This window comes from Nematolebias whitei, chromosome 5, assembly GCF_014905685.2.
Source record: "Nematolebias whitei isolate Nwh7 chromosome 5, NemWhi1, whole genome shotgun sequence".
NCBI classification, from domain to species: Eukaryota; Metazoa; Chordata; class Actinopteri; order Cyprinodontiformes; family Rivulidae; genus Nematolebias; species Nematolebias whitei.
Window position 1 is genome coordinate 7,846,897 of NC_056502.1, and position 11,761 is coordinate 7,858,657.

At 39.5% G+C, this 11,761-nt stretch overlaps 1 protein-coding gene across 1 annotated transcript in view; it reads right to left on the bottom strand.

The window, feature by feature from the left end:
* Positions 1-3,716: 3,716 nt before the first annotated feature.
* atg5 (ATG5 autophagy related 5 homolog (S. cerevisiae)) overlaps positions 3,717-11,761 on the bottom strand; it is a 36,946-nt gene continuing 28,901 nt past the window's right edge. The window contains exon 8 of the mRNA XM_037676763.1: positions 3,717-4,990. Coding sequence (XP_037532691.1) covers positions 4,854-4,990 — 137 coding nt within the window. The 3' untranslated portion in view covers positions 3,717-4,853. The remainder of the gene's footprint in view (positions 4,991-11,761) is intronic.

Here is an 11,761-nt window from a genome sequence, read left to right on the forward strand (position 1 = left end):
ATGAATAGCTACTTCAGCCTAAATGAAGCTCTGAGCTCATTTTCCATATTTATGCAAATGACGACAGGCATTTTAACTTCAGACACAAACCCCAGAAGATGAGAACACCAGGATGCAGGTAAGTTATATTAGGTTGTGTAGAAAAACTAAAGCTAACCAGTTCAAATAAAGTCAACTTAACAAAAAACATTGACTTTCAGGTGTGCAGAGCTTCTTGGACATATGAAAGCTCCCTGATGGGGGATCCTAACCCAGGTGTTGATTTACAAGGAGTTTGAGACGTTTTGACTATAATAAACTTGTGAATGCTGCTGACTTTTATTTATAAGCACTTTAGTGGTCAAAAATTGGTCAGAGCTTTAAGCAAACCAAGCAGAAAATATAGAAAAGGTGATGTTATCAGTTCTGATTCAAGTCAAAAACATCTCAGAGAAGGTAATAAACCTCTGTTAGCAATTTAACTCATTCCATCCCTACACCTCACTGAGCATCACTCCTACTCGTCTTTTAATTCACCTCTGCCTCAGTGTGTTCTAGTTTGGGGAAGGATGACGGGTCGGGAAATCCCATTAAAGTGTGTGTCAGACGCTTCATCACTGCGTCTCGAACACCAGATTGTATAGCAAACAAACACATTTTCAGCCACAAAAACAGACATAGTACCCCATGCCGGGTGGCAGCTCTTGACTCAACATCATAAACCCGTCGTCCAATCGTTCCTGGCAGCAGAAACTCTGGTGAGAAAGCCTGACGTGATGAAATGTGTGACATCACTCATAAAACATACAGTTTAAATTAGAAAACTGGCAGTGTGACAGCAAACCAGAGACCACGTGTGTGTGTGTGAATTCAAATGAATGTCTACACATACACACCTGTAGGGGACTATAAACAATGTCTGTAATTAAATACACACACACTCACACTGTACAGTTTAACTCCCTGAAAACAAGTTGCACGTACATGCACTCGCAGTGACAGAGCAGCCTGAGGCCTGTCTGGACAGTTTAGCGGTCTCATTAGCAGCGAGTGGATGCTAACAGATAATTAACCAGGAGAGATAAAGAGCAAGAGGGAGTGCAAGTGTTAGCAATAAAACACACCAGAGATGGATCTTCTTTAACAGATGGATAAAATGAAAAGGGATAAGTGGACAAAATATTAACTAGACTTCTTAGATAACAACAAACAAACAAAAAATAAAAAAACAGAATCTCACACTAGTTCTATAATGTTGCAGATTTTTCTTGTTTTTATTTCACTCTGATATGTCTGTTAGTTTTTATTGTCAGCTGAAAAAATTAAAGCATAGAGAAATCACTGGAAACAAATATGATACTACATCACTGAGTGCAGAATTTTTAATGAATTGTCTGAAATAGAAAAAAAAAACAACTTTAATTAATAGTCCAACAAAGTTAAGTCAGGTCCTCTGGACTGTTTCTTTTTGTTGAAACATTTCGTCTTTAATCCAAAGGACTTCATCAGTTCGAGGAGCCACAACAAACTCAGTCTTTTAAACAGCACCTTCACATAGTTGGTCAACCAGTTTGATGAGAAGGGGTTCTCTGCAGACCAAAAGTGGGTGTTTCTGGAGAATAGGTGTTTCTAGAGGGCAAACACTGACTGGTTAGTTGTATTTGCTGCTCTTTAGTTAAGTTACGTCAACTCTTTTTTTAAACTGAAGGTTTCTAAGAACCAGCGTTATATCTGCTGTCAAACACAAGAAGATTCTCTTTTGTTCTTGGGTTGTAGGCTGCACCTGACACAGGTTGGCTTGAGTGTGGTCTGGGTACAATGAAATATGAAGCATCTGAAGCAAAACATGCTCCCATTTGTCAAAAAGTCTGGTCTCAATTCAAGATCATGAGTCCTGTAACGAGATGATGGCCCAAAAACAAAATTTGCTCTTTAGAAGTTCTTCTATGAGATCTATGAAAGGAGCTGAAACATGGAGTAGGACTGACTCTTAAAATCTGAGACAGCTGATAGAAGTTCACCAGTAAACCTGCTCCAGTTGCAGGAATCTTACAGAAACTGACAATCACTCATCTGCAGTGACTGATTTAAAAGTTGAACAAGAAAATGTGACGTTAAAGGAAACATCCTTTGTCCCAAAGCCAGTTTAAGTATCATTATTATTTTGGTTACTTTATTTTTCTTATCGATTGTAACTATTTTCACATTATTCAACAACCAAAACATATGTTTTTTTTTATATAATGGCTAGGTATTAAAAAACAAATATTTAGCCCTCCCCACTACCCATTTCAGTTGCTCTTATTTTGAAATGTAACTGGAAGTTCTGTGTTAAAAGAGGCGGAAAGAGAAGTTATGGAGACGCCGCTAATGTCGAACCGGTTAACGCAATAGACATAATATGCCCGTGGTTAACACAATCTGCCAATAACGCCATTTTTCCCCGTCCAATCAGATGTGGCCCTCCAGATACGCCTTACGTTTTTGTCTGCAGAGATACCTACTTGAGTTTGATGGTGCTCAGACGGTTTCTGGAGTCCGCCCTCTCGCCCACCGACTCGTTTGAGGCAGTCATGGCCAAAGTGGTTGCAAACATCAAAGTTCATGCTCAATAATCCAGGTAGAAAAATCCAACAAAGACCCACTTTGTGAAGGTGCTATTTATAAGACTGAGTTTATTGCGGCTCCTCAGACTGATGAAGTCTTTGGCATGAAAGACGAAATATTTCAACAAAAAAAAAAACGTCCCGAAGAACTGACTTAACTTTGTTAGATTTTTCTACCTGGATTATTGAGCATGAGTCAAGATTCAATTATTTTGTAATATGTCATGTGGAAATGTGAGTAATTTCTATGTATTTTTATGCAAAAGTCTAAGTATTTGTTTTAGAATGGCTTTTGTTCTATTGCTAAATAAAAAAAAAAAAACACTTTCTGTTTGCATGTACATGTTGTACGCAAGTAAGTATTCAAAGTCCTTTTATTGAACACAGAACGTGACATTTTCAGTGTTATTTTCTTGTTAGACAGCTTCTGAGGACTGAGATGGTGTAGAGGTACGGCAGCCGACTTGGGACCAGAAAGTCACAGGTTCAACTCCCCGCCATGCTCACATGTCGTGGTGTCCCTGAGCAAGACACCCAATCCCTAACTGCTCCCCGGGCGTTTACATAGCTGCCTACTGCTCCACCTGGGCGTATCTCAGGTGTGATGGGTTAAATGCAGAGAAGTAATTTCATCATTGTACAGAAACGCACAATGATGACAACACATAGCACTTTACTTTAAGAATGTGGAGGTTAAAGTGGCAGTAGCATGGACACTGAAAATGTGACCAAACAGACTGAAACATTCAATTTAAGACAGTACGCAGTGATGTAGGTCAGTAGACGTCTTTATGAATGAACAGTCATTTATGAATGATTTAATGCAGCATTAATAAAATGCTACTGATAGGAGAGGTTTACGGAGCTAAGAACAGGTTCTGTGAAGAGCAAGATAATGAAAAAGTGGTTTTATTCAACTGGTTTTTTTTATGCTGTCTTGTTTGGTTCTCAGTTTTGTGAACTTAAATTGTGTAAAGCGTAGAATAGCCACATCAACTCTGTACACTTAAAGATAATATTCTCATCATCCAGGCTCAGCGTTTTAAGAAAAACCAAAACCAGATGCACATTTATGCTTGGCAGTGAGAGAAGAGCCACATCTCACAAAACGGACAATAAAACCAAATGAAGCGTTGCACGGATGGAAAGAAATCAACACCTGCTACTTAAAATGTGAGGAGCTCTTTACCCCCTCATGGCTCCTTTACTTGATGCTTTAACGCTCATAAATTGCTAAAAATGCACAAATGCTACCTTGTAAAACTATTATCTCTGTCTTTGCAGAAAATTAGATTAACAAACAAACAAACAAGAGTTTCCCTTTCAGCAGATTCACCAAAACAATTGTTTTCAATTAGATTTTAATAATCACAAAGTCCCATCAGTAGCATTTATCCATTAAATAAATAATATTAGAACCAAAACAAAAACAGCATTGTTTTCAGGTTTCGTTAAGATTTATACTCATTCAGGAACGATGCCAAACCAGAGCATGTTGGACATTCTGTGTGCTCGCTGTTTGTCTTACAAATACATCAAAATCTGATGCTAACCTCAACAGTGAGGTGTAAAGTTTGGTTCAAACCAACTCCTGGGGGCACTCAAATGACGTCAAATCTCCAAATAAGAGTTTTTAGTCAAGCTGTGTTTTCAAATGAAGCAATTTAACACTTCTGGGATAAAGTATAGACATTTATGACCCATTCTCCATGTTGTGATGTCAACTTAGTGACATCACGTCAGCCATTATAAATGATTGTAATAACTAAGGCAATTTGAGCAGAAGATACACCAGTTCCGAAAGAAAACCTCATCATGCTGCCTCCAGGACAGTCTGATTAAAGAGGAGGAAGATGCAGAATGGTAAAATAGAAACATTACAATTCAGACACCTTGTTTTCCTCCAGTGTAGCTGTTTGGTTATATATAAAAAAAAAGAATAAGAGGTGAAATAGATAAACAAAAAAAGGAGAGCTCTTCCTGTCGTTCAGTTATTTCTTTACGTAAAGAAATGTCCCAACAGTTCTTTTGAATCTTGCATCCAAGAACAAGTTTCGGAGAAGAAAAGGGAAGGAAAAACAACAAGAGAATGGAAAAATGGAGGCCTGTTAAGTACCTCCTTTACATTCTTTGTTGATATTCATAATCTTCTTCCTGTAACTTGTTAGTGTAAAACCTCTACCATGACACTAGTGAGTCTGGTCCCCAGCTGGCAGGTGGTTTGCCTGAGCGTCGTCACGATGGTAACAAGGTGTGGAGGAAGTGGCTTCAATCTGTGGGCACAGGGATGACACAGATGTGCAGGAAGTTGTCAGGATGGCTGAGGTGTTCGCTCAGCCACTGTAGAGGAGTCTCCAGCAGAGGTTCAATCCCATGGATCAACACCTGGTAACGCTTTCGCTCACCTGGACGGAGACACGAGAGTTACTTAACATCTTATAAATCATTCTCATGCTCATTTATGCTAGAAGGGTTGCTTTAATTAAAACTGCTGCCTGGTTATATCTTGTTTTGTCATCGTACTGATCTCATATTCATTATCGCCTGAAGCCAAAGGTGAAGGTGGTCATGTTTTTGCACGTGTTCGTGTGTGTTTGTTTGTAGCTGTGGCAAAATATGTTGTGAACCAGACCAGTAGATGGATTTCAAAGAAACTTGTGAAGTAACCATTGAGTGTACCTGTACAACTAAAGATTTGGAGTCAACACATTTTAAAATGGCCACCACAGCTAATCAACCTTAACCAGCAGAGAAGTGGCTATTGCTCAGTTCTTTTGAAGACGGTATGGTAGTTGCAGAGAGTCATCCACAACACATGCTCCAAGCTTGGAAAATAACAGTTAAAGTCAACAATGTCTTTCCTGTTATCGAAATACCCCGTGAACCACAGGACAGCTGAGAGTGAAACTCTCAGAGAATTATCATTGACTGTACATTTACAAGTGAGGAACCTTGGGAGACACCCCAATAAAAGATGGCTGCCACAGCTAATTGTACTCTAATTAACACAAACATTTCTCTGTGTCAGTTTTAATTATATTGCACTACATTAGGTGGGGTAGTAGCTGTCAGTCTGAAAGCTAACATCTTATGCAATCACACAATATCCCATGATATTGTCCAAAGTGGTCACACTTCTTATGTTGGTTTCTCTGCATCAAAGAGAACAGATTTCTTCTCTTCTTGAGTGTAGATCCAGCTCAAGATTATCTTTTATAATGGTCATTTTGTCCTTCTAGGTGCACCGAGAGTCTGTTCTTGACACAAGATCTGGGCAGAACTTTTTTCTCCCACAGGTTTGCATCAACTATTGTGTGATGGACCAGAAATATAAAGTGGGGGTGGTTAATGTGAGCTGCTCAGGAACCAGTGTGGCTGAAGAGACACTGGGAGTTTTAGCTGCTGGAATTTGGTATTTGCAGTGTGACCACTAATCTCTACTTGGCAGAGACTGGTATAATGTGTGGGTGCTGAACAGACGACGGGAATCAACGGTCATCAAAATGACGTTGCACATCTTTAAATAAGATGTTCTGGCAGGGGGCATGGGGGCTGCACAGCTGGAGACAGAAAAACTCTGTAGAGAGTGGTGAAGGCTGCACAGAAAACTGGTGGGAGTCAGTCTCCCCACCATCACAGACATCTACACCTCCAAATGCAGGCAGAGGGTCACCTGCATCATGAAGGACCCCACTCACCCAGCACACACTTTTTGCCCCACTCCCCTCAGGAAGGAGGTTGAGGAGCATTAAGTGTAGAACCACTAGACTGAGGAACAGCTTCTACCCTGAAGCTTAGACTCATAAATCCCTAACCAGAATAACCACTGTAATGCCACTTTAATTGGTTATATGTGACTTTGTACTGCTGATTATTCATGCTGCTGATTTGCACCCATCTGCTCACAACAGACTCGTGTTCAGGCTGCTGTTTAAAATACAGTAGACCCTCGCTACTTCGTGGTTCGACTTTTGCGGACTTGCTCTTTTGCAGTTTTTCAAAGTAAGATTGGACACGACACACAATTGGCTGATTGATGGATGAGCCGCACGAGCGGCAAGGATTGTTTATTTAAAATAAATTATTTTAAATGACTTAGCACCTGCTGCACCTGTGTGCAGCCCACAGGTGCAGGGAGAAACTCCCTCCTGCAGAACGTCATGATCTCTGCTCTCTGCCACCTGCCAGCAACTGCAGCAGAGATCATGACATGCTTTGCTCTTTTAGAGGGTTTAGAAACATTGTTTAGAATATTGCAAGAGTGTGGGAAGGGTTTAAAAACCCCTTAGTGTATGTATATATAAATATATATATATATATAAACTACTACTTATTACTACTACTACTACTTGTACTACTATACCTACTTCGCAGTTTTTCACTTATTGCGGGGGGGATGGGAATGGAACCCATGCGATAAACAAGGGACTACTGTATTTTTACACTATTGTTTAGTTTATATCTTAGATCCTTGTATAATGTTCCTTTTTATACTTTATATTTTTGCTATTTTTGGGTGTAACCAGGACCCTGAGTACACAATTTCGTTCCACCTCATGTATCATGTGATTCGAATGACAATAATGAACCTTGAACCTTCTCTTCTTCCTCCAACTGGAAAACTTCCATGTCTGCGATTGTCAGTGTTGTAACAACACAAAGCAAACTGACTTCCAGGCCACTGCAGTGTTTCTGGTGGTGTCCCACAAAGGTGCGCTGCTGGGGGAGTGGCTTTCTAGTAATTGGCAACGGAGTATAAAATTTCCTTGAAGGAAAGAACATCTCTCTGCTACGTTAATGAGAGCAGACCTTGTCATTTTTTGCAGTGCATTAAAACTCTGGCATTAAAGGTGGCGGGTGATATGCATTCCTTCAAGGAATACAAGGTCTTTATTCAGCTTATGTCTGTAATGCTTCTAGTTTAACATAAAAAGGAAGGAAAAAAGAAAAAGTGAAGTGAACAAACAGGGCAGAGAAAGTAAGCTGAGCTGAGAACATAAAGAAAGTAAGAGATGAACAGGAAACCCCTAGACAGGTCTAAGAATGAATGTTTAAGAGAAGACGGAGGAGATGTGGAAGTTCAAAAGCAGGGGAAGTGAAAACAGAAACAAGCTAGGTGAAAAGCAGAGTAAAAAGTAAAGAAAAGAGACAAGGTAGGAGTAGGAGAGAAATGGAGACAGTACAGTAAAAAATAATAAAAAGGCAAAGTCTGAGGGAATGATGGTGAAAAAATATATAGTTACATGAGGTGAGACAGACCACATCAGACAACAGTAATACCACTGCTGTGGTGGATGAGACAAAAGAGGAGGAGAGAAAGTACAAGTGTGAATATGAGTGTGTGCTTTCAGTTCTGAAGCAGGCTGAAGTGACAGTTGATTGTGTTTGTATGGACGGGTGACAGGATTTAAATTTTTACCTTTCACTCTGACAGTGTGCGTCCGGATGTACTGGCCTCTTGTGACTGACACCACCCCTCACTGAAAGGCTGCGACCAAAAACCGTTTATTACGAGAAATGATTTTACGAAACCTCTGAAGCTGCGTGATTTCCAGAGATATTTGACCATTCAGTGACATTTGGGCAGCCTGAGACTTTTAACTGTCATTTGTATGAGTTTTAAAAAATGTCACCACCTGCCGTTTGGACAGAAATGTACCGCCTAAAAAAACAAAAGCCTGTGATGATGGATATTTACACAATTTATTTTTTTCTTGAAAAGATGGAAGACTATTCACATTTGAAGTAGAATACACAAACAATAAGTTGTGTTATGGGAAATGTACCGTATTTTCCACCGTACACGTCGCACCGCCCTTTAAGTCGCATCAGTGCAAATATGTCTAATAAAGTGGAAAAAGACATAAATACGTTGCTTCGCCATATAAGTTGCATCGATTATGCATCACCGCTGACGCATCACATGTTACGCGTCAACGCTGACAACCCGGAAACATGGGCCGGTGTTGTGCCAAAAATCGATTGGCTGCCAAAAGATGGCTGCGGGAGTATGCACGGGAGGACTTTAACAAGATAAACACTTAAAAACAATTGTTTGCTTGCTCAAAATTATAGTAAAGGTGTGTCTCAGTCTAATTTTTCCTTAATAAAAAGGACTTTAATGGCCAAATCAGCTGTATTTCAAAAGCCGATACGCGTAAGTAGGAGCGTTCACGGCAGGACTCACTGTGCATTTCTTAGATAACCACCTAAAATCAATTATTTGTTTGTTCAATTTTATAGTAAAGGTGTGTCTCAGTTGAACTTTTACTTAATAAATGCACTTCAATGGTCAAACTAGCTGCGTTTTGCCGGGGCGACACAGCAAAATGAAGCTGATTTGATGTTTGTTCCAGGCGAGCTGGACGAATGTAGCAGGCTATGGCAAGCCAATAGTGTCATTATTAATAGCCACTTTTATATTTTACATGACACTACGGCATGCCTTACTACTCGAGTGTTATCTAGCGGCTGAAAATGGTAATGTTCAATATTTTCTAGGAATGCACAATATTGGATTTTTGGCCGATATCCGATATGTTAAAACTTATTCGGCCGATAACCGATGCCGATACCGATATTTTATATACGTTCCTTTGTCAGAACATAGCCCTCTTATTTAGGCTTATTTGCTACAAAAATTGTGCAACAGCTGTAAGAGCTGGTGACATGTATTCAGTAACAGCCATATGATATGCATAGCACTTTAACTTATATTAAATGAAAAGTGTTAAATGTTATTAGCATTAGTCACCTGCGATGCTGTCTCACTTGTGGAGGCTTGTTCCAGGTTCCTAGCTGCAGTGTGGGATCCTCTGCACTCCTGTGCATGAAGGACAGCCTTTTTAAGTTCAAAGATTTTGTCTATCCATTGTGCCGTAAGACTAATCATGCTAATGGGGCTAACACGACGTCCAAATGTCTGTGGTAAAACTCACCCAACAAGTTGTGCTATCAGCTATTAGCTTCTCAGTGACGTCGGAAATGACGGCATGTAACTCTGGTAACGTTACGTCGGAAAAATACCTCAGACTGCGGACGATGTTGCGAGGCTCAACATAGTCCATAAATCTTCGGAATCCGACATCCTCACCAATGAAAAATAAAACTTCCACACCGCCAACATTTTGAATTTTCCTCTCCGCCGTGAGATCAGGTAGGCGCACGTGACGTCATCGTGTTACGCTGCAGGCAAAAACAGCGCCTTTTATATCGGCGAGTTATTTTAATAGAATGGCCGATGTTCGATATTGAAATTTAACGTTAATATCGGCCGATACGATACCATGCCGATAATATCGTGCATCCCTAATATTTTCAGTCAGAATGAATGAAAATGGTCATATCTCAGCCAAAAATTGGTTTATAAATATGGGAAAAAATCCATAAATAAGTAGCTTCTGCCTATAAGTTGCATGGCATGCAAATTATGCAAAAAACTGTGACTTATAGGCCGAAAAATACGGTAGTCTGCACAACTTTAGAGCTCTAGGAGTGAGGCCTGATACTTTTGTTTGAACTCAGAACAACTTCTTTTTAACTGAGTGAACATAAAACAATAAATCTCTTCCGTAAATATGTGAAAGCAATAGGGATTTATTTTTTAAAAAGCAGGGGACACTTATAATACTGGAAATGTGTTACCATAAAACATTGTATTAAAAAAAAACAACTTAAAATGTTATTTCCTGTCAGGAAATCTTAAAAGTTTATGACTATTTGATCAAATTGATTCAAAATGAGCAGTTCAGACAACTTTAGTTTGAACAAAAACACAAATGATTAATTCTTGCTTTCATGATCGTTCATGTATTTAAACCATTATTTTGCAATCAAGAACCAATAAGTGTCTCATGGGCATCAAATCATACTTTCCTTTTTAAATACTTTTTAAAATGTATGTACTTTATTTTTAGGTAAATGTGTTTGATTACCTTACCATTTGTAGGGTGGCATTTCAGTTTCTGGAGTACACGTCTCTCACATGAATGAAAGTCTGAATGTACGTGAGAAACGAAGACGGCTCTTTCCCGTCTGTCACTCCTAATCTCAAACATACCGACCCGCAAACGTTTGCACAGGTTCTCCTCGTTAACCCATCGAGTGCGTGACATTTTAGTTCCACGTAATATCAGGAGGACGGTTGAGGCAGAGCGTTAACCGACAGTCTGAGAAGCAGCTCCACCCTACACCTGCTGGGTAGCAGAAATGTGCAAAAAAACAAGCCCAATAATCTCATTGCATGGTTTTAGCTGTCAGGTTTCTGTCCAAATGTTACATTTAACAAACTGAAATGGCAGCAACTAATTATTTATATTTATATATATATATATATATATATATATAAATTCCTATAGATGGCTTACTAGATTTATTTTTCAAACTGTGTCTTTATAAGCAGCTTAACTTTTAACAGCAGTGGATATTGCGGTGATGACAGAAGACAGTAAAATGTCTTTTCAAGGTTCAAGGTGACTTTACTGTCATTTGCATCACATGTGGTACATGAGGTGGAATGACACTGTGTCCTCATTGTCCCAGTAACACCCAAAAATAGCAACAATATAAAGTATATTAAAAAGAACAAGAAACAGAACAAAAGGATCCAAGATATACGCTAAACAACAATAATAATATAATATAATTAGGTGTGTTAAACAGCAGCCTGAACATGAGTATGTTGTGAGCAGATGGGTAAGAAATCAGCAGCATGGATAAAGTGACAAATATCCAATTAAAGTGGCATTACTGTGATTTTCCTGGTTAGGGATTTATGAGTCTAACAGCTTCAGGGTAGAAGCTGTTCCTCAGTCTAGTGGTTCTACACTTAATGTTCCTTAACCTTCTTCCTGAGGGGAGCGGGTCAAAAAGTGTGTGTGCTGGGTGAGTGGGGTCCTTCATGATGCAGGTGGCCCTCTTTCTGCATCTGGAGGTGTAGATGTCTGTGATGGTGGGGAGACTGACTCCAACAGCTCATGTGAGATCTTGGGTAAGAATGTTTATAAATGCACAACAGAATATGCATATCTGGGAGAAACTGTATGGCACTGCAAGATGATGAATGAAAGAAGAAAAACAAAAAAGCAAAGTTAGGTGACCTCAAAAACAACGGAAGTAAAATGTGTGAACCAGCTTCTACGATAGCAGTAGTGAGAACGCACTTTCTCTGGCTCAGA